This window comes from Artibeus jamaicensis, unplaced genomic scaffold, assembly GCF_021234435.1.
Source record: "Artibeus jamaicensis isolate MK-2021 breed Jamaican fruit bat unplaced genomic scaffold, CSHL_Jam_final contig_585, whole genome shotgun sequence".
NCBI lineage: Eukaryota > Metazoa > Chordata > Mammalia > Chiroptera > Phyllostomidae > Artibeus > Artibeus jamaicensis.
Window position 1 is genome coordinate 8,496,322 of NW_026521894.1, and position 26,782 is coordinate 8,523,103.

The following is a 26,782-nucleotide window of genomic DNA, read 5'->3' on the forward strand; positions in this document are numbered from 1 at the left end:
ATCCCTTGGCCCAAAGGGGCAACAAGAGCCTCCCAGCACATGTGGGGGGCTTTGATTTCCCGAGGCCACGTCCAAGTGGCTGTTTGCCCTCACTCCAGGCCCTCTGGAGCAGGCAGGAGAACATCCCCCTGTTTTCTTGTGCCTGGTTTCAGCAGGGCATCTTTAGTCTGTACTTGTGGCTGAACAGGAGGAGCCAGCACTCCCTCTGACTCCTCTCATTTAGAGTCTAGAGGACAGTCCATTAGCGTTTTGTCCAACCCCTCAGAGCAGGGGTGGCAGCTGCAGCTTGCTGGCCCTGCTTTAAGAAACCCTTGTACCATTCATTCCTTCCAGCCGCTCGGGGGTGATAGCCCACATGGAACGTCCAGTCAGTCTGCATGCCTTGGGCCCACTGTTGTACCAAGGCCCCAGTAAAATGCACAGAAAGTGATCAGGGGTCGCCCATGAGCAGCACATAAGTGCCCCAGTGCAGCAATCACTGCTTTCCGATCTGGGTGCCGTGCAGAATAAGCAGCTAGAAGTCCTGTGGCCGTGTCCACACCTGTGATAGCACACTTGTACCCCTCTGAACTAGGTAGGAGCCCAGTCGCCTCCACCTGCCACCAGGTCGGCGGTACCTGTCCCCACACTACCTGTACAGAAGTTCCCACAGGCCTTTGGAGATGCTCTCACGGGCAGACAACACAGGTCTCACACACTTCTTGTGCCTCTGGGAAGGTGACAGGTGACCCCCAAGTGTTGATAATGGACCACACGCTCATCTGCCCAGCATGTAAGAGGCGACGGTGTGCCCACGGGGCTACTTCCTTCCTGAGGGACTGGCAGGTACCCTTCTAGCCACCACACCTTGGCTGGAGTGTCAGCCTCATCATTCCCAGGGGAGGCAGGAGGTGCATGTCCAGTAATGTGATACACAGTGATTTGTTTCTGGTGTCCTGTCATAAGTCTTTCCCCAAAGCCTATCCTCAGGCTTTGGGGAAATACATAACCATCCATGTATCTGGTCTGCATAACCATCCATGCATTTGTATGCCATGTAGAGATCCATAATGTCAGCCCCTGGTACACCGCCCAGCTATCTGTGTGAACGGTCAGGGTTGGGGCTTCCTTGACGGCCACGAGCCATGTGTTCCATTCACTGGCTGCTCTGTCCCACGCTAGTGTCGGACCAGATCGTCTCTGTCTCCGGATGGACTGCCACAGCTGTCCACATAGCAGGCTGGCCCCCACTGGACCCGTCAGTGTACCATGCATCTGAGGGAATAGGTGCCTCCCTTCCTGGAAGGCGCTATTTTCTACCTCCTCTCTAGGGACAGGAGCAGTAGATTTCTCATCTACCTGAATAACTGGACCTAACACGTTCTGTAGCTCAGCCTACAGAGGGCTAGTGGACAGAGTACTCCTTTGCTGCAGATAATCCCCCTACTTAGCCAGTGTGGGCATCTGAGCCATCCCACTACGAGGCTTGGCCATCCAGTCCTGGACCTACCCTGCAATGGGATGTACGGTCCTAACTGTCACGAGGGCAGTTCCTGTTATGGCCTCAGTGGCCAACAGGGCAGCATATGCAGCAGCCGACTGCTTTTCAGACAAGGACACCATACCTCTGCTCCCTTGCATAGTTGGGACCAGAGACCCAAGGGGTGATGTAGCTATGCCAGTTGCTGCCACAAATCCCATCTAAAGCCTTCCCCTGTCACATGCACATCTAGCTCACAGGGTCCAGCAGGATATTTTCTCCCTCTTCATGGGAGATTGGCACAGCCAAGTGGTCCTTTAGACGCACAGGACAGGCCTTTCTGGTCACACCCCCGGGGTTTGAACAGATAATTTAGGCCTGCACCGGATGCCGTGTACGGGCACCAGAAGCTGCACTTGTGGAGCACCAGTGCCCGCCCCCGCTGGGGGGGGCAGTTGTTGGCACTGATTGTTGGCACCGCTGCTGCATCCCTTCGGGTCACTGGGCCACTGTTTCTGCGACTCCAGTGACAGCCATCTCTGTGGGACCTCTCTGACAGGTGCTGAATTCAACAGTCACTACTGCCACCGCAGCTCTCTGGCCTGCTCCCTCAGTGAGCTTTCTGGGTGCCAGCACCTGCTTCCCTACCTCGTGCCAGCTCCAGCCTGCTTTCTCTCAGCCTCCCAGCTCACTCCTCCAGTTCTAACAACTTCCACCGTTACCCCTCCTCCTGGAACACTGCTGCAAAGCTCAGCTCTGAGCACTCGGCCTTGACCCACGGGCACAGCAGCCCACACTGCTCACCAGCAGGGGTCCCTGCCTCTAATGACCTGCATGCTGGGAGCAGAGCTCTCTGGGTGCTGGCGCCAGAGCACTCAGCCCCAGCCTGCCCTCTGGCCAGTCACTCTTGCAACTGTGTTCCATGTCCGTGTGGGGCAGGGGAGGGAAGGGGATGCCAGACCAAACTTCCCCCAGAAGAGCCTTAGGCTGCTGCCCTCAGGGAACTCAGTTCCTTTCCCCCACCCTTCCCACCTGAATCACTCACTGTGAGTGGGGAGGGGGCTGCAGCAGCTCAGCCGCTCAGAGGCTTTTTTCTTTATTAACCAGGGCACAGAGTCAAGCCTTCAAGGCTTTTTCCCTCTCTGCTTCTGTGTGCTACTTCACAGAGGCGAGAAGTGCAGCCTCCTCCTCTTCAGCCTTCAGGGCTTCTGCTCCCTCTCTCTTAGAACTTCACTGTCTCAACGCGTAGTCTCCGTCTCAGCTTACAAAGATGAAAGAAACACCAAGCCCACAGCCGCCAGGGCTGAAGAGGCACTGGGCTTTTCTAGGGTCTTCCCCTCCACCCATAGGACTTTGCAACTGTGTCTGTGCACCAGTGACATAGAACCAGTCATGGGGTGGGAGGTCAAGCTGTGGGGAGCCTGGCCTCCAAATACTACTTGCCCTGCCTGTGATTGGCCACTCCAAGCCCCCCTCCTGGGGTGCCAGCCCCACACTGTTCTGAAATGAATCCTGATGGCCACGCCAATTGTGTTGCCACCCTTCAAGCCAGGCAGGTCCATTGTATTCGTGCACCTGCAGGGAAAAATTTTCATGGAGCCATTGGGATGTCTGGCATGCCTTTATTCATGGGTGGGCAAGTCACGCATGCTGCAAGCTGTGTGTCTGTCTGCACGTCTCACGTCATGGCCCTTGTTCCCCAGTGTGGCACCCATCATGGCACCTGTACCCTTGTGTGTCTCTCATCATCGTCACCCCTATAGGGAGTCCCTACCGGTCTAAGTACTAGAGGGGAACAAAGCCAGAAAATTGCCAGAACATCACATAGCATGGCATAATTCTGTGCATGCGAGCCCACTTTATGTTATGGGAACACTAGTTATCAGGCCCCTCCAAGGCTATGGGAACACTGCTCCCTAGTTACCCAGACCCCTGGGTGAGGAAGTCATTCTGCCTCCACTTACCCTACACTGGCAGATATATGAATACATGTTGGTTATGTATTACACTTGATTATATTTTAAATATCCTATAAGAAGTTTAAAAAATTTAAAATGCGAGCTGTGAGAGAGTCGTCCGAGATGAGGCTGGAGAGCTAGGCGGGGGCCAAATGGTGGGTTGCCTTACAGGCCATTTTAAAGTTTGGCTTTCCTCTGAGGGCCAAGGGGAACTACTGAAAGGCTTTAGGCATGGGAGTGATCCCATTAGAGGCAGCGATTCAGAGCACTGCCTCTTGCTAAGAGTGGATACTGGGTTTGTGCAGAGGGAGCGTGGAGCCAGCCGGGCAGTGGCGTTTGCTGCCGTCCAAACTGAAGAGCGGCTCCGCCTTACGTCACCATTTTCTTTTGCTTCCAGAGTGTTCTTCCTGCCTCGTTCTCTCTGGCCAGGCCCGGCCGTTTCCATCTATAATTCTTCTCCCTCTTCCAGCTGCTTAAATGTTGCTCTTTCTCAGGGTGTTTTGTTTTTTTAAACCCTCTTTTCTTTTTCATTTTTTATGCGTACATTATAGTGACCTCATTTACACCCCAACCTCAGCTACCGCCTTTGTGCTCGTGATCCCCAAGTCTGTGTCTTCACCTCAGTCCTCTTGCTCAGCCCCAAACTGCCTACTGGACGTGTCTTCTTACCTGTCTGTCTCATAATTTAGCAAAATCCAGCATATTCCAAATAGAGTTATTCTCCCTTCCGAGTGTGCCCTGTCCTTCCGTTTGGGGGATCTTGGTGAGCCATACTGCTGTCTATCCAGTCGTCTGGTCCAGAAAACTGGTGTTATTCTATACCCCTCTGCCTGGCAGCTGTCCTGTGTATGTTGTTTTCGTGTTAGGAGTTGGGTGAGGCTTTGGTGCTCTGTGCGATGACGCAGTGGCATTTCTACAAATGCTCAATTCCCACCTCACTAATCACTTTACTGTTCAGAAGATTTTGATGACTCCACCACCCTTCTTGATCTGGCTTCTGTTCCGAGTGCCTCATCCTCATCTGCTGCTGCTTTTCTCCTACACTCTGTGCTGCAGCTACACCAGCCCACTTGAAGTTCCCGAATGGACCGTATCGTTTTTGCCCTGTGCCTGGGTGGGTGCCATTCCTCCTGCTTTGAATGCCTCTCCTCACTGTGCCTATTTTGTGAACTCTTGAAGTTTTGTTTGTTTTGAACTAGTATGTTTTCACACTGGTCTGGCTGTGCCTTAATTGTTACTTTGCATGCCTGTTTATTTCCAGTCATAGCTGAACCTCCAAGGCACAGAGAGAGCCTGCTCCGTTTGGATCTGCGGAGCCTCCCACGAAGTAGATGTCCTGCGAGTGTTTCAAGGGTTGTCTCACCCAGCAAGCTTCCCCCTTTCTTTTTCTGCCCTTGTGCAAGGATGGTTTGAGGTTGGTTGCTTGTTACTGAAACAGCTACTCCAGGGTAGCTTTGTAAGCTTTTCGAGTAGATGTTCTCTGTCTTCAGTTATTTTGGTGTTTTTTACTTTGTGTAGAAGAGCCCTGGAAGGACATATTTATAGAGAGAACATTGTAAATAGAAATTGCAACATTCTCAATTCCTGTCCCTAAACCTTCCAAGGAACTGTCTGTCAGTCTTCATCATCTCTTAAATTGTTTTGTCAATTTTCAAGGTTTTACTAGTAAGAGTAAACCTGTGTCTGCTCATCTCCCAAACAGCTGTAAGTTTCCTTGATACCTTAACAGGATAGCATTATTCTCCACACTGTTGCCACATTCCTGTTCTTTTCATCATGCAAAAAAGAGCTATTTATGTTTGGTGCTCATCTTTTACTCACCCAGCTAACTGCCAACTAAAATCTGACTTTAGGCTTTACCACTAACAAAAAGCTTTCCTTTAAAGATCTCTAGCAACTTCCAGCTTGCCAGGCCAGCTGTGTCTCCTCAGCTATAATGTCACCTCTTCTCTCTGTAGTTTTGGACACTACGGTATTGATTTCTTCCTTCTTGAAACGTTTTCCACTCTTAGCTTCAGTGTCAAGGCACTCTCATAATCTGTCTTTGACTGTGGCACTTCATTGGAAAAGTGGGGAAGAATATTATATTTGGGGTTACCATATATTTGGGTATATATGGTAATTACTTCATCCATTTATATTCATTCAACAAATATTTACTGAGCGACAGCAAAATACCAGGCATCAGATATGTAGTGGAGAACAAAACAGATACAGTCTAACTTTCTGAAGTCCAGACTTTCAACCTTGTATTTCTTACCTATCTGCTCTGTAACAAATTACCACAAACTTAACACACATTTATTATTTCACGGGTTTTATGGATCAGGCATCTGGGCATGGCTTAGCTCTGCCCGCTGCTTTGGGGTCTCAGACAGGCTGCAGCCAGGGTGTCATCCAGGGCAGGGTCTCACTTGAAGCCTGGACGGGGGAGGGGTCTGCTTCTGAGCACATCTCAGTTTGGCAGGGCGCATTTCCCGGTGGATGGTGGCACTGAGGGCCTCAGCTCCTTGCCGGTGGTTGCCGCCCTCAGTTCCTTGCCATGTGGGCCTCTCTTTGTGGCAGCTTGTCTCATCAGAGCCAGCAAGGTAGAGAATAAATAGAGAGAGTTGCCTAGCAAGATGGAAGTTATAACCGTATGCAGTGTATTTGTGGAAATGACATTCCTTTACTTTTATTGTATTCTAATGGTTAGAAGCAAGTCACAGATCCTACCCACACTTGGGAGGAGGAGATTACAAGGGGCAGTAATACCGGCAAGCAGAGAGTCCCTGGGAGCCATCTCAGCCTGCCTGTCCCACGCCTCTTGTTGTTCTTCCTCTCAGCGTTTCAGCCACCTCAATGTCTTCTGCCCTCAGATTGTGCTCACCACTCTCCCCTTGCCCCAAAGCTGCTCTCATCCTGCGTGCCCTGTCCTGGTCAGTCCTCTGGTCTAGAAACCCAGATACCACTTTCAACACCTTCTCCAGAGATTGCATAGCACACTGGGCTCTGTAGTCTTCCAATCATTCTGCACTTTTCATTTATGCTGATGTGGCTTTTGTTCAGACCTCACTTTGGCCTGGGTCATTATGCCAGCTTTCTTTCTTACTGGCTTCTCTGCCTAATTTCCCGTCTCACTGTTCCTTCTTTTCCTAAACACCAGAGTTACTTTAATAAATCCCTCTGTTCAGAAACCTCCATGGCCCCCACCTGTCTATGGCACAAAGGCCCAAATTCTCGGTGTGCCATTCAAACCTTTTGACCAGCTGGCCTCAACTTACTTTTCCACACGTCCCGCCTACGACCACTCTCTGCTGTGGCCCTTGTGCCCCAGGCACACTGACCCCCCTGGTGTTTCCTGAGCCCACCCCTGCATGTTTATGCCTCTGCATTCGGTCCTACTTACTGCTTTCTGAATTCCCTTCTCCCTACTTCTTCCTCTAGAAATCCTTTATATACTTGAAACCTGCCTGGAATGTCACTGCTTCCAAGAAACCTTTCCCAGTTTGCTCTGCCAAGCTAGTCCCTCACGCGGAATTCATCGGCAGCACCTGTGTGCTCTTCCGGCCCTTTGGTTGCATGACTGTTGCAAGACTGCTGTTTTGTAGTTGCTTCTTAAGGTGCCTCTCTCTCTCTCTTAAAATGCTAAAGGAGGGTGTCTGGGTTTTTTTCTTTTTCCCTCCTTTTTTAAAAGTATTTTTCTTGATTATGCCATTACAATTTTCCCAATATTTCCCCCTTTATCCCCCCTTCACCCTGCCCCCCAACCGTTAGTTCATGTCCATGAGTTGTACATATAAGTTCTTCGAGTCCTCTGTTTCCCATGCTATTTTATCTTTCCCCATATATGTTATGCCTACTAATTATGCTTCTTCTTCCCTGTACCTTTCCTCTCCTTCCCTTCTCCTTCCCCTTCCCCACTGAACTCCCTCTGTGTGATGTCCATTTCCCTGATTCTGTTCCTGTTCTATTTGCTTAGTTTTTGTTTTCATTGTTTTTCTTTTCTTTTAGGTTCATTTGTTGATAGTTATGAGTTTGTTGTCATTTTATTGTTCGTATTTTTTATCTTCTTTTTTCTTAGATAAGTCCCTTTAACATTCCGTGTAATAATGGCTTGGTGATGACGAACTTCTTGAACTTGACCTTGCCTGGGAAGCACTTTATCCGCCCTTCCATTCTAAATGAAATCTTTGCTGGATAGAGTAATCTTGGATGGAGGTCCTTGCCTTTCATGACTTGGAATACTTCTTTTGAGCCCCTTCTTGCCTGAGAGGTTTTTTTTTTTTTTGAGAAATCAGCTGATAGCCTTATGGGAACTCCTTTGTAGGTAACTGTCTCCTATCTGTTGCCACTCTTAGGATTTTCTCTTTGTGTTTAATCTTGGGTAACTTAATGATGATGTGCCTTGGTGTGTTCCTCTTTGTGCGCAACTTCATTGGGACTCTGTGGGCTTCCTGGACTTTCTGGAAGTCTATTTCCTTTGCTAGATTGGGGAAGTTTTCCTTCATTATTTGTTCAAATAAGTTTTCAATTTCTTGCTGTTGTTCTTCTCCTCTAGCAACCCTATAATTTGCAATATTGGAATGTTTCAGGTTGTCCCAGAGAGTCCTCTCCCTCTCTTCATTTTTTTGGATTCTTATTTCTTCGTTCTGATCCAGTTGGAATGTTTAGTTCTTCCTTTTGTTCCAAATTGTTGCTTTGAATCCTGGTTTCCTTCTTGTCACTGTTGGTTCCCTGAATATTTTGCTGTATTTTATTTTGGGTGTCTTTCATTTGTTCTTTTATTTTTCAGCAAAGCTCAATCAGTTCTGTGAGCATTTTGATTACCAGGGCTTAAAATTCTCTATCAGATAGGTTGGCAATGTCCTCATCACTTAGGTCTGCTGTGTTCTTTCATTTGGGCCATATTTCTTTGTCTTGGCTCACCTGATAAGTTGTAAGGGGTGGGCCTTAGGTATTCAGCCAGGCAGGGCAACCCTCTTTTCTGTGCTGTCTGTGGGGAGGGGCCAGAGAGGGAGTGATGTAGCTTGCTTACTCTTCTCTAGTGCACTTTCCAACAGACTCTTGAGTCAGACTGGAAGTATCTCCCTCCCAGGCAACCCCAGCTATAGTCCACAGTCAGCTCTGAGTCTCAGTTTCCCCCTTAAGTCAGTTCCTCCATCTCAGCTTTGAGGAACTCGGGGGTCTGCCTTATGGGTCTGGTTGATTTTTTTCTTTAATTCCTTGGTTGTTGGAGTTCCATGCAGTTTGATTTTCTGGTGCTTCTAGTTGTATACTGATTTTAGATTGCTTGTTACCCTCCTTTTGGTTGTGAGAGGAAGCAAAGGGTTTCTACCTATGCCTCCATCTTGGCCAGAACTCTGGGTTTTATTCTTTTATAAATTCAAGGTGCCAGCCTCTAGAACAGCGATGCACTGTCTCAGCTGCATGTTGGAATCACCTGAGGAGCTTTGACCATCACTGATGCCCGCCCGGGATCCACCCCAGAATGTGAGGACATAATTGGTCTCAGGTCATCAGGCACCGCCTGATACTGGCATAAAGCGCTGTGATTCTAACATGCAGTAACATTGAAAACCATTACCTCTAGTTGAAGAAATCAGGACTGGGAGGATGAAAGGATGAGAATATGTTAAACCTTTAATGAGTAGGAAGACTTTAAAATGAGTTAAAGCTGAGTTTTTAAAAATCATGGACATAAAACACACACACACACACTCACTTCAAATAGTGTATGACATAGCTAAGTAATCAAAATGATTTCTAAATGGATGGTTAATAAAATGGGAGAATATATATTTTTTGGTAATGATGGGGAAAGTAGAAATATAAAAGAATAAAAATGTAGTCTCTCAAAACCAAACAGTTTAGCCCTGGCTGTTGTGGCTCAGTGGACTGAGCACTGGTCTGTGAACCAAAGGGTCGCTGGTTTGATTCCCAGTCAGGGCACATGCCTGGGTTGTGGGCTAGGTCCCCAGTAGGGGGTGCACGAGAGACAACCACATATTAATGTTTCTCTCTGTTTCTTTTTCTGTCACTTCCCCTCTTTCTAAACATAAATAAACTCTTTAAAAAAAAACCAACAGTTTAATTTTTGTGCATATAAAGTAAGCAATAAAATGAAATAATTAACCACCCAAAATAATTAACATTTTCTTTTTTTGCTGATCACTAAAGTGTGCGTTGTGTCCTGTGTGTGTTGTGCATGTTATGTGTTTGTGTCCAAGGTACATAACTTACTTGCAAGTTACTCAAATTTCCTTCTTTATTTTCTAGGAATATTTTGAAAACAATTGCCCTGGGTCAGATGTTGTCCTTGTGTATATGTGGAACAGCCATTACGAGCCAGTATTTGGCAGAGAAATATAAAGTGAACGCCCCCATGCTTCAGAGCTTCATCAACTATTGCTTGCTGTTATTAACTTATACCGTGATGCTGGCATTTCAATCAGGTATGCCAAGTGTGGGAATTAACCTTTTTAACAAATTATCTTCATTAAAAAAGTGGCTTTTAGGCATTCAAAAATAAAACATTAGGTAACACTAAGAGTAGGAAAAACTACTGCTGTTTTTATCAAAGTCATTAGAAACATGGGATACCTTCTCTGTGAGAGTGGTGACTAGAGATTTATGCATACTCTCCGAAATTGTTGGTTAAAGGAAGTAGCACTAAACTGCAATAGAAATTGTCAAAAAGCTTTAAGTGCTCTTACAAGTTAGGTTCTATTTTGTTTCCTGTTGTTGATAAGATTCAGAGACAGTATTTAAAGCACTTAAAGTTAAAAACCTCACTTTCCACAATCTGTATTTCCAGCAAAGTGGAGAAACTGCTAAATGGAGCATCAATTGCACGTAGATCAAGTCTATGTTACGAGAGAAACAAAGACAAGGAATGGACAGGGAGTTAGCATCTTTCTCACTGGCTGGTTAAGTTTTATTAGAATTAGCATAGTTATGATTTCTCACTAGCTACACAAAAATGGGAAAAAACTAGGTTCTGAGAAACATTTTTGTGCCAGGCATCATTTTAATTGCTTAACTTTTTTAGATTTGGTATTAACTCATTGAAGCCTCTCAACAAGTCGAGTGTTATTATCCCCACTTTACAGATGAACAAACTGAGACATGCAATACTCAGATAACTTGCTCGAAGTCATACAGGTAATAACTGGTGGACCAGGATTCCAACCTGGGCAGCCAGCCCCAGAGCCCACACTCTTACCACCACTCCATTAGGAGCTGCTGGTCCTGTTGATAACAATTGTTCCCACAAAAGGAGCTGAATTAGATCAGACTTAGGAATGTGAAGATAATGGGTAACCCATATCAATTGGGAGGGCACAATCCTTCCATTTTTATCATATCTAAGGCACAAAATAAAAGCCTCAATGTAGGATTTGCTAATCCTGTTTTAATATGAACCCTAAAGCATTGACAATATTTCTTTGTGTCATGATAAAAAAATATTTTTGAAAGAAAATAGAAATCAGTTCTAGGAGTGGGGAAACCCTCCAAAGGTGAATGTACCAAATTTGGCAAGAGCTTTAGGAACTGGAAACAGAATTGGTACATGATCGATTGCCCTGGACTCCGCTCTTCCCTGTGAATATCGGCTTTAGTCAGTCAGCGTGACTCGACTAAAGGCGCCTTTCATACCATCTCATGTTGAGGAAGACTAACTGTGTATTTTCAGGACTTTCCTGTTAATTGGGTTTTAATGACAATTATCTGGTTATGATTCTCATTACCTTTATTTCCTTGTAGGTTATCTTATAATAAGCCTTCTCATCTATGTGCCAACTCTCTATTTCCAGTGATGCTAGATTCTCCAGAGAAATGAATCACAGTTAACTTGAATAAATAGAATTTGGTGAATATCAGGTGTTTTCTTCACTGGTGCCACTAAGTCTTTCTTCCAAACTTATCACGGACAGTTTTCTCATGAGAACATATCTCTTCCAAAAGAATGACCACATGCAGAGTTTTCTGTGAAGAAGCCCAGGAATGGAGGTTAAATAGCCAATGACTTCATCAGAAAACATTTCATTTCCCAGGATAATCTGTAGCTTGTCAAGAATGGCAACATCCAGACTCATATCTGGATATTGTGTTTCTATCACAATGGAAAGGGAATTTAACCACTTTTCTCCTTATTTTCTCTCTGATGCCTTCACTGAACACGTGGTCTGTGATGACACCTTAGCTGGGGCCTCGTACTGGAAAAATCTGACTGGCTCTGCAGAACTGTTGTAGGAATTGGGTTTATGAATAATGGAAATTGGGGGGGGGGAGCACACCCAAAATACACAGCAAACACTGAGTCAGCATGCACGGTCTCATTTCCAAGTAACATGTGCTAATCCAGATTTCTTTCAACCAGGCAATGATAACCTTTTATACATCTTGAAGAGAAAATGGTGGAAGTACATCCTGCTGGGACTAGCAGATGTGGAAGCTAATTACTTGATCGTCAGAGCATACCAGTACACGACCCTGACCAGTGTCCAGGTGAGAGGGAGTCTTCCAACCAATGTGGTTTTTAGAGCTTTAAGAGAAGAATCTGAACCCACATGTGTTGCCCTAATTTTATTGAAAACCTGTTCACTTGGAAAACCTACGCACAGGTGGATACTGTTTTCCAGTAACACATATGTGCTAATGAGTATGGTTTCCTGGAACTAGCAAAAATTACAAGTTAATGAGTTCCCAAACTGAAAACACTATAGCAGATTAGAACAGTTTGTACCAAAATAAGCGTAAACATTTCGTTGGCAGTGGATATTGAGAGTTCTGTTTATGTGTTGCTCACACATGGTGTATAGAATGGGTGTATCTTGGTCCTGCAGAAAAAATTGGGGGTCTGCGAGCAAAGTACACATTCAAGACGAAGGAGCGATGGGAAGAAACCTACCAGGCATCTTGGGAAGAGATGGTAGCCAAAGGCAAAACTTACATGCTTATTTATTAGTTTATTCTCACTGCATTGAAAGAAAAGTATTCCTGTATAGCAGTGCTTTTCAACTTGGTGGAGTTGAGGAAGACCGATTTGGTTGTCCTAATGTTTGGAAACTATGGGATGTATTGTGGCACTGACTAACCATTACCAGCAACACAATGTCTTATAAATACAGTTACAAGTGAGATAGACTCCATTGCCGGGTTTAGACTTCACCATTTAATGAATTTGTAACTTAAAATGTTTAAAATTCATTAATTTTAGTGAGAGCATAGAAGGGAGAGGTAGATAGATAAACATGGATTTTTTGTTCCACTTATTTATGCATTCATTGGTTGGTTCTTGTATGTGCCCTGACCATGGATCAAACATGCAACCTTGGCCTATTGGGGTGATGCTGTAACCAACTGAGCTACCTGTCCAGGGCTGAATTTATAATTTTTTTATACACTGCTTTTCTCACTGTGTAAAACAGAGATGTTCACATTTGCTCTCCAGATTTTAAGAATGTGGAAAAATTAAAGTGAGATTAGACTTGGAAAAGATAGGGATTTTTTTCAATGTGATTATACATTAAATGCTATTTAATACTTTTAAATAATACATTTTACTAAATGATTTATTTTCCGTAACATTGTGCTAAGCACTGTACACAGCAAACCTCTTAGCTTTCGACTGGTGTGGGTTTGAAAGCCCAGGTAGGAAATATTTAAGACAGACATTATAGGAGGTACATGAGAAAACCCAGACTTTCATAAAAATTGAAACAAGGAGTTACCTAAAGGATGAAGTTCATCACAAATGATATTAACTGTACTTTAAACAAAGGGCAGTGAGGGTATAAGTATGTAGAAAATAGCATTTTATAGTCACATCTACCCTAATCATTTCACACAGAATTCAATGAGCTGATTATAATTTCCAGAAACTTTGATCTCTGACTATAAATGATTAGAAGTTTTGAATTCGTGCAAGATCTAAACATACTTGCACTTGGGTTTTTTGTGACTGAAGTTCATGTATTTCATTTTGGTCTCTTAGAAAAACCTAAGTATTTGGTTGTCAAAAGTTTTGCATTTATGGCTGTAGCAAGGTGAATATTTTTAAAAAGCCATCTAACAACTAAAGCCCCCTCCAGCAGTGGAGAGTGCCTGTCACTGGAATTCTGACTCTCTGCCTGCGCACATCTCTGGCCTGGGTGATCCGAAGGGTGGAAATTTGGATCTGATGGTCTTTGAACCTCCTTCTTAAGGATTCTGCCAAAGATTCTGTAATTACAAGTAGTAATGCCGTAGTTTACATGAAGGTCACAATGCAGCCAAGGACATCCTGTGTCTCCTCCCACTTCACTGCCACATTGAAACGGTCCCACCCACAGACAGAGGCTTCCCTCTCCTGCCGCTCTTTTCTTTCTAGAATGTAACCCTTTTTGAAGTCCCCTCTTCCATTCTCTAAGGCCTAGTTCAATTTCACCTTCTTCTGTACTCCATTGTATCGCTAAGACAGTCTAACTCATTTTTATACTTGTGCCTTCCCCATCCCCCAGGTCTTACGTGGTACCTTGCTTACTGTGACTACAAGATAATTTTTTTTAAAGATTTTATTTATTTTTAGACAGAGGGGAAGGGTGGGAGAAAGAGAGGGAGAGAAACATTGATGTGTGGTTGCCTCTCATACGCCCCCTACTGGGGACCTGGCCTGCAACCCAGGCATGTGCCCTGACTGGGAATTGAACCAGCAACCCTATGGTTTGCAGGCTGGTGCTCAATCCACTGAGCCACACCAGCCAGGGTTACAAGATAATTTTTAAAGATTAAATTAAATAGGAGAACTCCTGGAACTGAAGGCATCAAAGAGTCACTGAGAGTACATTTCAAAAAGGAGTTTCCGCGTCAAGAGATGAGAAGTCCTAGAGTTTTGGAGTTGGAAGGGACTTCCTTGTGAGGTCGTTTGGTCTGACCTCTTCATGTTTTGGCCCAGGGTGACTGGCTGTCACTGACACAGCTGGTCAGGGGGCCCCGGGGGTCTAGAACTCTTACTCTAGCACAGGCAGCTCCCTTATAGAGTCCCTCATCGCCCATCAAAATTGTTAAAAACAGCAAATTTAAGTTTGATTTTAAGATGCAATTTGAGGACGGGGAGTCTCCTGGGAGAGTTTTTGTAGTTACTTTTTCTACTTCTTTTATGTAAGGAATGTAGTGCAGACTTTGTTAAGTCATTATGGCTAGATTCTGCTGGTGTCTTCCGGGACAGGCTATTATCATTCGTATTGTTTAATGCTTTGTTTTTCAGGGAGGCTCCATAAAGCATTTAAGAGATTAGACTTCTGCAGCCCGAGTAAATAGCCAGGCAAGGCGCCCATGCCTGCACACGGGTGGGGTGCAGACTCCAGTGATGGCATCGTAGTGCAAGACAATTAATAAACAGCTGTGGACAGGATCAGACAGGCTGCTGGATGTTGCCAGGGGCCTGCCTTGTCCAAGATTAAACAGATTCAGAGAGAAGCAGGGACAATGTTAAAAACAACAGGATGAGCAATAAAACAGCAGATTGAGAAACATCAGTAGTGTAAGGACTATCTTTTATCCTTGAAGGCACTTTACGAAATTTGTGAAGAATTGAGTGGATGAAAGCTCTATTTTTCCTTTATCTTACAAATGATTTTGGACTTGCTATAATTTTGTCACCTTTAACTCCCTGCCTTTCAGACTGGCAGTATCAGGGGTGTAGCACCTATTTTCTGGACCCAAGATCAACAGGTAGTGGAGGAACATATGATGACAAGCGCCGAACTTGCTGTGACCAAACGTCTGTCTGACATGGTGGGGTCGGGGAGACTGGGGCCTCCTTGCTTTCTCATGATAACCAGCCCGATTGTAATGAAAATCTGGCTGTCTGTCCAGTCTTCTGAACGCTCCTGAGGGCAGGGCTTGTTTCTTTTTTTCCTCCACATTCCAGCTCCTCTCAGGACCTCCCAAGCTTAAATATTTATTGATTGAGTGAATGGGGACCTGCAGGTAGGAAAGCTTCCCTATCGAATTTAAGGATCAACCCAGGTGGGCATGTAAGAGCTAAATGGCATAGACCTTTAGGCAGAATTCCTGGGTTCAGCAACTGTCTCTGACTCTTAACTGGGTGACTTTGGGCAACTCATTGAACCTCTCTGGCCTTTTGTTTTTCCGAAAGGGATTTGCAGTTTAAATCCCATAGTGTTGGTGTGAGGATTAAATGAGTTAATGCAGGCAAAGCATGTAGTACAAGGCTGGCAATCATCAATGCTCAATAAATGCTAACCTGGTAATTACCTATGTGCTAGCTCATGACAGATGTTGTAAGCTGTTTATTTCTCCTTCCATGCAGCTTTTGGATTGCTTTGGGATTCCTGTGCTGATGGCTCTTTCGTGGTTTGTTCTTTATGCAAGATACAGAGTGATCCATTTCATTGCCGTGGCTGTCTGCCTGCTGGGTGTAGGAACTATGGTTGGTGCAGACATACTAGCAGGGAGGGAAGACAGTTCAGGTAAGACATGTTACTTGTTTCTGGTTCAGTCACAGGGAAAAGTTTTGCTTAGGTTTTTGCTTTTATTTTTCACATACATCATAAAAGGCAGGAAACATGTCCTGGTTAACTAACTGTCTTTTTGAATTTATTTATTTATTTTTAAAATTTTTATTTATTTACTTTTAAAGGGAGGGGGAGAGAGGAGGAAAGGGAAGAGAAATGTTGATGTGTGAGAGATGCATGACCAGTTGCTTCCTGCAGGCCAGCGACCCAGGCAGCCCTTCCTGTTCACAGGCCGGCACTCAATCCACTGAGCCACGCGGGCAAGGGCATATCTTTTCAATTTTATTTTCAGATTTCCTTGCTTCTTCTGGCATTGTAATCTCTTCCGCAAAGCACTCTTTATGTTCCCGCCTGCCCACAGTTCCTGTTCCTTTGTGTCGTACTTGTGTTGTTTCATGAGAAAAGTTTCTTTGTATATTTGCAATCTTTTTTTGGCCCATACATTTGGATTAAGTTACTGGGAAACCTACTGTAGGTTCTTTAAAAAAAAACAAATGGAGTCTTTGTGTCCACTCTATTGATGAAAACACTTTGATACTCTTTATCAAAGTTCAGGCAGTTGATGGTATAAAATCTCAATGAGGTCTCTGAATTTGCTGAATCTACAAGTGACTTCAGTATCTCCTTTCCGAGAAAAATTACCTTGCTTACTTTGCTTCCGTCCCTATGATTTTCAATTAATTCCCTTCAATAAATTCCATTAATTTTTCATGTCATAGAATCATTTCCTGAGACCTTACATTAAGGCATATGCTACCATCTTCTAGTCTGTCTCTTGTGGAGTCAAAATATGAAAAATCACAGCAGAATTGTGCCAAAGTGAGATCAGGAGTCTTTAAACTTCTAGAAATCAGGGTTTCTCCTTCCAAAGATCTTAATTTCAATGAACGCAAGCCAGATAAACTCTTAGAAGCGAGCTGAAGAGATTCCCTGTTGACGTGCTCCTGTCCGTGGCTTGTCTTCCTGCAGGCGGTGACGTGCTGATCGGGGACACCCTGGTCCTCCTCGGGGCTTCCCTCTACGCCATCTCTAACGTGTGTGAAGAATACGTTGTGAAGAAGCTGAGCAGACAGGAGTTTTTAGGAATGGTGGGCTTGTTTGGAACAATTATCAGTGGCATCCAGCTGTAAGTCTAAAGTGTTCCTGAAAAACAAAATAAGCAAGTATGTCAGATGATTACTCTCCAGCTGCTAACATCCATGGTTTATTGGGCCCAGGTTCACTTTTGAAATCAGTTACTTGCTAAGTATATATTAGATTTTTGAAATGCCAAGAACTGTGCCTTGCTTTCTCATACATGTGGTAGAGGCGTTACCAGTAAAGACTTTCTTTTTCGATTATTTCTGGAAAACACGAGCTCCCTGTCCAGAGGGAAGACTGAATGTGCGTTTTCCTCCTGTAGCTGACTGCTATTGAGTAGCGCTTCTCCGGGAGGCCGGCGTGTGTTTATGGGCTCCTACGGTGTTATTCTTTGTCCTCTTTATTTTTAAAAAGATAGTTACTTTTACAGTCTAAGGGAAATTCAAAAGTCAACATAATTCTTCATCTTGTCAGAAGTATAGCAACTAAATGTTTATAAAATAGTGAGAATTAGTATGTGGATCTTTGTGACCTCTTGTTTTGATCTTAGATTGCTTGTGGAATATAAGGACATCGCCAGCATTCATTGGGACTGGAAAATCGGTATGTACATTAAATGATCATTCTTTTCCGTCAGTATCCTCTCTTTGACAAAAAACACACATCAGGAAGTAAATGCCTCATTTTAATAATACTTAGGCATTTTTGTAAAATCACAGAGTACTTCACTACACAGAGAGCTGTAGTGGTTTGCACTGAGTTTTCTCTGAGAACTTGTAAACAAACCTCCATAGACATTACTTTTTAACCTAATAGCCTATACTAGGAATTCTGAAAAGGCTGACCGCGGTCACGTGAGCTTTCAATCAGATCTGTCTCTCGAGTTTCCCAATTTTTTGTGAAGGTCGTCCACTTGGCCATTCACAACTTGTTGGATTTTTGAAGCCCTTCTTCACCTATATCATGTCTTGCTGTTATTTTTTTTTCCCCCGAGAGTTTTGTATGTCTCATTTGCAATGCTGATGATAACTAGGAGCTTTGTAGATAGTATGTTAAAGGATTAGGCAGTTTTACGTGGCAGCCGGACCTCAACTTAAGCACCTTGTCTCCTGATTTCTCCGTGTTTTGCCAGCCCTGCTGTTTGTGGCATTTGCTCTCTGCATGTTCTGCCTGTACAGCTTCATGCCGCTGGTGATTAAAGTTACCAGCGCCACGTCGGTCAACCTGGGCATCCTGACAGCTGACCTCTACAGCCTTTTCTTTGGACTCTTTCTCTTTGGCTATAAGGTAAGCAAATAGAAATCATGTTCAAACAAGAACACTTCCTTAGCCCAAATGAACTAGCAGGTTTCTTCAAGATTTTAGATCGAAAATGAAACCATCTCATCCTCTGTGTGTGAATTTCCCCGAACAGTCCTCACTTATTTTCTTACTGCTTCTGAATTAGAAAATTGGCCCAAATAAGAGTTGTTCTAGCTTTTTTTTTCTAAAGGGCAAAATGCAATGGACTCCTCTTTGGTGTGGCCCGGGACACTGCAGCAAGGAAGTGCTGATGTGTGTTGCCTGGTGACAAACAAGGAATCCAGAGCTACTGTGACTCTGACAGACCATCTAACCTAGGTTGGGGGCCCTGAGCTTCCCCTTTTTTTCTTTTTAGATTTATTGAGATGTAATTGGCCATGTGTAAATTTAAGGTGTACAACGTGTTGATTTGATACATTTATATATTGCAAAGCCCTAGTACACACATAAAAGGTTTGTGGTGCCCAGGGGAAAGGAAGGAGGTAATTGTATGATCATGCACGCAGTGGGCTGGAACGGTTCCATCTTCCATAGTAGTTTTATATTGGAAGGGACCTTAAAGGTAATTCAGTCCAGTGATTTTTCAAACTTTTTCTGTCTCCGCAGCCTCACAGCATTCCTAAGTGTAACCTGCTCCCATCAGTAACAGCTCTTGGTAGATGTAGTAATTCTCGAGGAGAGTGGAGTGGGAGGGAATGGATCGTGGACCCCAGGGAAGCAAGACAGCAAACGGTGTCTCCGAGAGTCTGACATACCTTCCTTGGAAAACTGCGGAATGAATGATCTTAGTTTAGAGATGGGCGAAGGAAGGTCCAGGGAGGTTCATGCAATTAAGTGACTTCTTACCCTTAGTGAGCAGTGGGTTCGTGGCAGGGTCAACACTAAATCTTCATTATCAGTCTTATAGTCTAGTCTTCTTTCCACTGCACCTTCCCCTCTATTTTCATTATTAAGATGAGAATCTCAAGCTTATGAATTTATCAAGTTAGAATTTCATGCGTTAGAGAGAACCGAATAAGTAGATTTTTTTGTACTTTTTGTACAGTTAATTTGAAAATTCTTAGGACAACAGTTCTCATACTGTTTAATCTCAGGATCTTTTTAAAAAATGCTTAAAAATTGAGGATTGCAGGTCACTTATTTCTGTGACTTATATTAGAATTTAAAGCAGATGTTTAAAAATATTAACTCATTAAGAAAATAATAAACTCATGTTAGGATATTTTTGAGAAATACTGTATTTTTCAAATTAACAGAATTTAGTGAAAATGGCATTGATTTACATTTTAAAAAATCTCTTTCGTGTATGGCTTAATGGAAAACAGCTGGATTCTCACATCTGGTTCTTCATTCTGCCTTGTGATACCACATTTCATATAATATCTGGAACATTCGATTCTGCACTTCTAAGTGAATGAAAATGAAAAAGTCAAGTAGCATCTCAGTGTTATCTTAATGAGTTTTGAACTTACAGACCTCCTGAAAAGTTCTTGGGTACCTTCAATAGTCTCTGGACCGCGTTTGAGAACCGCCACCTTAGAAGTCCCACCTTTCATTAGTACCCCCTCAGTAAAAGCTTGTCAACCTGTCTTTTTCCACAGTCGGCTGTGGTTTGATATTTTTGGTTTCAGGAGGTGATAGCAGTGGTAAACTTTGTATCCAGGCAGAAATCTTTGGCACCGATTTGCACTATTCCCAGGAATTGGCTTTGAACTTACGATGCCTTGTTCAGTGGGTTCTCAGAAATTTCTACTTAAGGAATGTAAAAAACCATTTTGATTTGCATGGTTACTTGTGACAGGAACCAGCTGTGATCTTTGCACACTTGCTGGTTAAGGTATTCCTGAACAAAGACTGAACGAATATATTTAGGTTTTTACTAGCATCATTAGAAAGTAAAAAGAAGATGTCAGTGAATCAGAGGATCCTGACAGGCCGGGATGCTTTTCCTGTGGAAGCACGTAGTTCCGCGGTCTCTGCTCGCCTTTCACTCGGCAGCGAGGGAGGGGGTGTTGTTTCCTTCTGTGGTTCAAGGCCACACCCGCAGGAAGCTTGAGAGTCAACAGTGTAACTGCTGGCCCTGCTCCCTGTGTCTTTTTTAACCAAACATACTGATTTAGCTTCAGTAATTTAACTTCGGCTTTCCCTTAATGTCAAAGGAGGAAGTAAGGGTAAAGAAATGAAAGCTTAGAGGTAAAAGTACACCCGTCACTACCAAACTCTTATAAGCTCCCAGATGTAAATACTTGCTCTTTAACTGCTCTAACTTTGCCATGCAAAGCCCTTGTGTGTGGCATTGTTTTGGCCACGTGACTTTAAACCGTTCTCAGAATTGGAGACTATGTCAAATTCTCTACGCTCATTTGTATTAGACTCTGCCTCCTTTGGAATTGACCTTGAGTAAACACCTGTTTAACAGAGTGGCCACAGAAACTTTCTGTATAGATCCTTTAATATTCTCTGAATTTCTTTTAAAAAAGAAGAAAGTTAAGAGTCTCTAATTCTGGAGGCTTACCTCACTTCCTCCCTTGATATAATACAGGTGCCTTGATATAATCACCTGCCTTCTTAAAAGGGATAAGATACTTTTTTTCTCGAAATATTTAAAACCATTAAACCAAGACATTTTTTTGAATAAGTTGTATAGTTTTCCCACAGGTAACAGTGATCAACTTATAAGAGCATAATTAACTTTAATAATAATACCAACTTAAAAAGTGTAGGGTTTCCTTTAGCATTTACAATTTCTCCCCTCAGTAAACATTATTAAACACCAGCTATGTATTGGTCACTGTGCTGAGTATTGGATCGAAGAATTCAAGCCAACAGTAGGAAATTAGTTGCATATCTCAGCTTGACCTAAACACTGGCTTCACATCACCACTGAATCCCAGGGTGGTTTTCTGACTTAGGGAGGGCTGTGGCTATTCCATTCCTTAAGGAGTTCTAGAGGTTTAGGTCACAGGTGGCAAACCCAAGGCCCGCTGGCCAAATCCGACCTCCACCTTGTTTTATCCGCCCAGCACCATGTTTCCACCCGGTGGCAGTGCCGAGCTCTCGCTGAACTGTTAAGGAGTAGTTACATTTATACAGTCCTAAAATCACATTTGGCCCTTTGAAGGCAACTGGGAGTGAAAATGAATTTGACACCCCCGGTTTAGGGGAAGAAGTAATTGAGCACCTGTGAAATATTAACACTTCGAAGCCAGGGGGACCCACACAAGTCCACAGCTGGAGACCACCAGCAGTCTACTTAATACTCATCTCAAAAACCTGTTTAGTTTTTCCTTCTACCTTTGGGCGTGTATTTTGTTTTTTTCTTTCTCTCTCTCTCCCCCTCTCTCTCTCACCTTTCTCTTCTCTTTCCCCAGCCCATCCTGGTTTGTTACTATTTTTCTTTGTTATCCCCTGATTGCAACCCTTTTTATTGGTCATACTATGAAACCCAAGCTAATTTAAAAATATTTAATGGCCCTGGCTGGTGTGGCTCAATGGATTGAGCATGGGCCTGCTAGGCAAAGGGTCGCCAGTTCGGTTCCCAGTCAGGGCACATGCCTGGGTTGCAGGCCAGGTCCCCAGTAGGGGGCACAGAAGGGGCAACCACACACTGATGTTTCTCTCCCTCTCCTTCCCTTCCCCTCTCTCTAAAAAATAAATAAATAAAATATTTTTAAAAGTATTTATTGGCTTGAATACAGTAGCATGCTCCATTCTTAATTTTAAAATCAGTTTAGCAGGACCACTTATAAATTGCGTTTGCTTGTTTGAAGGGGAAAAAAATGATCCCGGGCATTTAATCACACATCAGTATGCTACATAGTTTCCCTAACTTTTACTATGTTATTGTTGGTCAGGCCTTCCCTGTTCTCTGTGTTTTACTTTTCCTGCTGTTAAACACAAATATTAATTTCCTTAACATTTGAGCTTTTATCTGGATCCTCAATTCAAATAAAAGCAAATGTACAGAGTAATCATTATTTATTTCACTTTGCAGTATGTCAAAATGTTATTTTCAGTAAAAGTACACAATGAATTAGCATTTTTTCGTACTGCATTTTGTTCTGAGTGATTGTTTTCACCCTGAGAAAAGGGCAGGTTGGGGCGGGTCCGCGGGAACCCCGTCCATCCCCGTGGTGTGTCTGTCTGTCAGGTCGGACTCTAGCCTATTACCGGTCCTGCGGGCTCCATTCCTTGTGCTTGTCCAACCGGACCTTACACCGGCGGCCTCTCTGGGCTTCAGACTCTCCTGGAAAAAGTGCTGTCTGAGGCCCTTTCCAGCTCTAATAATCCGGATCTGCTCAGTCCACCATAAATTTTACTATGTAATACTTGCCTATGGAAACAAGATAATTTATTACATTTTAACAAATGGATTTTATTGGCATAGCATATGTGAGGGATTGACGACAAGGTGTCCCATCTGTACAGCCACATTTTATTTGAGGTTCTGGGTTCCTGTGTTTCATACCAATATTGTAAGCTGTGTCTTGGGTTCGAATTGGGAACTCCCCTGGTATCCATACTGACGTTTTATTCTCTCAGTTAAGTGCAATTAGTTGTGAGGTCGGGTGGAGCTGGATTGTCACAGAAAAAAGGCAAAAGTTCCATTTGCTAGAGACGCAAGGAGCCAGTCGGCTGACGTGCCAGGTGGTGACGTCAGAAACCAGGCATTCGCCGGTATACACGCGCCGGAGGGTTTTGGCCAGCGGCAGCTGCAAAGCTGTGTATGTGAGGGAGTGTAACCCGCAGCTCTTCTCTCCTCCTAGTTCTCTGGGCTCTACATCCTGTCCTTCACCATCATCATGGTGGGGTTCACCCTGTTCTGCTCCACCCCCACGCGCACGGCAGAGCCGGCCGAAAGCAGCGTGCCCCCGGTCACCAGCATTGGAATCGACAACCTGGGACTGAAGCTTGAGGAGAACCCTCAGGAGACCCACTCTGCGGTCGTGTAGCTGGAGGAGAAGGCGAGCGCCTACACCTGAGCCTTCCTGGGAAGCTGAGCGCTGCCACAGGATAAAGGGGACACTTGGAAAATGATGACTGAAATACTTCATAGCATTGGATTGGATCCAGTGGTTAGATTTTACAGGGGAAAACAGAATAATGCATTAAAAGTAGAAATGCCAAGATTAAGCAGAAGCCAAGGCTAGGATTGCGTTTTCGTGTGTTGGAGGACCAGTGGTTGCCGGTGTCAGGAGACAAGGTGTGGGTCCCCCCCTGGAGTTCTGAGGCACAGGTGGGCAAGCAGGGTGGGGCGGGTGCCCACATGAGCCAGCCACAGGACACGGCTGAAAGCAGGCCATCCGGGCTGGGCTGGGCGGTCAGGAGTGGGGGCAGTCCAGGGTGGTTTTGGAGTAGGTTTCCAAAGCTTTAGTTACAGAAGCTTCAGTTAGAAGCTTCTGGGTTTTGTCCCTCTGAGGACGCAAGCCATTGTCCACAAGCCACAGCTGAGGTCTGGTGACTGGTTGGGTCTGGCAGGGAGGTGGGTGGGGCAGCACTGAGGAATCCTGAAGGACCAGGGTGGGTGTGTGGAAACACTGAAGTGGAGTGCGGTGAACCCAGGAGCCCAGTCCGCCTCGTTAGAGGAGGATACGGCACTACTTCCTACCAAATATTTATGCACCATGAGATTTTTACTTCTTCAATAAAGATGTTCATCATTATTATATCAATGATCAGTATACCACTACAAAAACTCTGTATGCAAACTTCTTTTTGATAAAAATATAACAAAGAAATTGATGGTAAGTGTTCATTTTATTAAAAGATTTTGATTTCATGGAAATACATCCACTGTGTGGTTTCTTTGATTAACCAGGTACCCTTGTTGATTTTACACAACAGTATATTCAACATTTCTTCATATCTAGCTTTTCAGAACTATGTCTTTGGTAAGGTGAAATTAGCCTATCTTTTTGGGGCTACATTATGATAAAAGGAATTTCAGATTCAGATCACAGATTATTTGCCAGAATAAACATTTTTAAATTCTTTTTTCTTTTTTGAAGAAAATAACCTCTCATTCTGTGAAGTGAGTTAAAACGGATGTTTGGTTTTCTACTTCCTACCAATAAAAACTGTCAATCAGTGAAAAAATTTGTGTTAACATGTTTGCCATGTTTGGGGAAGACTTTCAGTTTGACTAATGCACAGATTATTTTTTTTAATACCTGAGAATAAACCTGTATAGATAGGGATAGTGATGATGTAGGGAATTCCAGGTGACACCCTTCCACCTGTCAGTCAAGGCTGAGCTCCAATGCCGTCCGTCCCTCCTATGCAGCCATTCTCGGGCCGGCACGACCAGGTCCCCCTCGGAGGCACCTGGGGCGCTTGTTCCCATCTCCCCTGTGGCTCTTTATTGAAGTGCTTCCCATTGAACTGCTGCTCCTCACTCGGGTTGAGCTCTTCGAGGCCCACAACAGCCTTTCACCATGGTTCTAGTCCTATGGTTGTCTCGTTTGTTTGGTGTTTATTAAATGAACTTTGGTCCCAGTTCAGAACCTAAAATGAGGCCTTTTATGCTGGCACGTGTAGGTGGTAAGTTATCTCACCCTGCCCTGCCCTTTCCACTCATCCCCTTAATCCTAGTGTCTCCCCTGGCCTGCTCCCACGGCAGGGGCAGCGCAGCTCCGACCTGGGCGTCCCAAGTTGAACTTCGGAATTCAGTGTTCCAGAGAAGCAATACTGTGAATCACATCCAGCGACCAAATAGCAGTACAGTAAGTCATCCTGGTTTAAATAAGTTTGTAAAGACTGCGAGTTTCTTAACCAGCCTGAACAATGTGCTTTTAAACATCTGGCCTATAGGCAAGCTTTTGAAACACAACATGTTCTTAAGTTGAGACCCTCCTGTATATTTCTTTTCTGCCCATTAGAATAATATTCATTTTTAAAATATTTTTTTGTAGAAATTTATGCCATTAAAAAACCCCTGCTCAACAGTTTCCTAGTGTTGTATAGAGGTAATGAATTGTGCAGTTGGACTGTGGTAACATTGTAAGAAGAGAGGGTTTGCTGGTGCCATTTTCACTACCTGTGTTTTGAAACTAGGGTCTCATGTGGACAGGAACTGACAATTCTCATCTTTCTGATGCCAGCATCTCACAGACAATTGGTATGTATTATGAGATGTTTCCAGCAGGTGGCGCTTTAACAATTATCACAAAGACCTGTGACAATCTCTTTTTTGTGGAGCCAACATAACGTCCTGTTAAGTCCGAGTGTTTGGTTTTAAAAGAGGGTGTTGTGCCTACTACAGGGTCACAGTGGGCATCGTACTGGTCTGCGACATCACCTTTGACAACCTCCTGAACTGGATTTGAAACAGCGAGCAGCACGCCTCTGCAGATGTTGAGAAGATTCTTGGGAACGAGTGTGACTTGAATAACAAAGAGACTAGTACCCAAGAAACTGGGAGAGAAGCTGGCCCTGAACTGTGAAATCAAGTTCATGGAGACCATGCAAAGGCCAACATCAACTTGGAGAACACATTTTTCATTCTCCCCAGAGACATCATGGACAAAAAGTTGGAAGGCAGCAGCCCCCAAAGAACAACTGGGAAGTCAAAGTCACACCAGACCAGCAGAGGACCAGCTTCTTCTGATATGTTCCTCCTTGAGGAACACCGCCTTCCTCTGAGGCTGGCTCAGCCGAGCTGTCCTTGCCTGTCCTTGGTGAGTCCCACCCTCAGCTGGGCCCTCCCTCTTCTGGTGGCCACTGAGCCCAAGGCCACCAGAATGCATTTGAGAAATGGTTTATTTTAGTAACTGTCTGATCTTTTAAAACTCTGGAGATGGAATAGTTAAGAATTTGCTGGGGTTTTTTTTCTGTGATGTCCATAGAACTGGCCTATGTGTTGTGTACCTGGAGAGAAAGATGGATATGACATGACCGTCAACAGTGACCAGTATGATGAGATTCCATTTTAAGGGTGTGACGTAACTAAAATGCCACCACAAAGCCTGTCTGCATCTCCTCCTGCAGAAATGAGGCCCCAAAGGCCAGTGACAGTTCCAGGAGTGCTGAGTCACCTTGCACCCTCAGCGAGGTGACCCACACCAGGCCCAGGAAGCATCTGATGCCCACTATCACCTTTTTTCCTCAGTTTTGGACAAGTGACAAAAAGTGTGTGTTTCTTTTTCCCTCTCCCTCTTCTTTTTGACTCAAACCAAAGGGAAGCACAAATTAAGGAAATCCCGTGTAAAATATTCAGAAGGAAAGAGGAGTGGAGGGGCTTTTCCAGTTCATAGCCAGGATTTGGTCTGCAGTCCAGCCAGGCCTCAGGCCTGAGCAGCAGGCCTCTCAGCAACCCCTGTTTGATTACCAAGGGGACACCATGCAGCCCACAGTGACCTGCAATTAGGGTGTCTGTCTCTTGACCCCCAAACAGCCCCCACTCTGCTTCAGCCTCTCACACTCTCCAAATCAGACATTCTTTCTAGCTGAGACTTATTTTTCCAGATCTTTAGTGCCATTAA

At 44.3% G+C, this 26,782-nt stretch overlaps 1 protein-coding gene across 3 annotated transcripts in view; it reads left to right on the forward strand.

Moving 5' to 3' along the window:
• SLC35F2 (solute carrier family 35 member F2) overlaps positions 1 to 24,416 on the forward strand; it is a 70,987-nt gene extending 46,571 nt beyond the window's left edge. Inside the window, exons 2-8 of one of the 3 annotated variants that reach the window (XM_053670369.1) lie at positions 9,676 to 9,851; positions 11,780 to 11,907; positions 15,716 to 15,875; positions 16,890 to 17,046; positions 17,551 to 17,603; positions 18,133 to 18,287; positions 23,069 to 24,405. In XM_053670369.1, the coding sequence (XP_053526344.1) occupies positions 9,676 to 9,851; positions 11,780 to 11,907; positions 15,716 to 15,875; positions 16,890 to 17,046; positions 17,551 to 17,603; positions 18,133 to 18,287; positions 23,069 to 23,254 (1,015 nt within the window). In that variant the 3' untranslated portion in view covers positions 23,255 to 24,405. Of the gene's footprint in view, positions 1 to 9,675; positions 9,852 to 11,779; positions 11,908 to 15,715; positions 15,876 to 16,889; positions 17,047 to 17,550; positions 17,604 to 18,132; positions 18,288 to 23,068 lie in introns of all 3 variants that reach the window. The other 2 variants (XM_037161847.2, XM_037161848.2) reach the window with 2 other exon arrangements.
• The last annotated feature ends 2,366 nt before the right edge of the window (positions 24,417 to 26,782 follow it).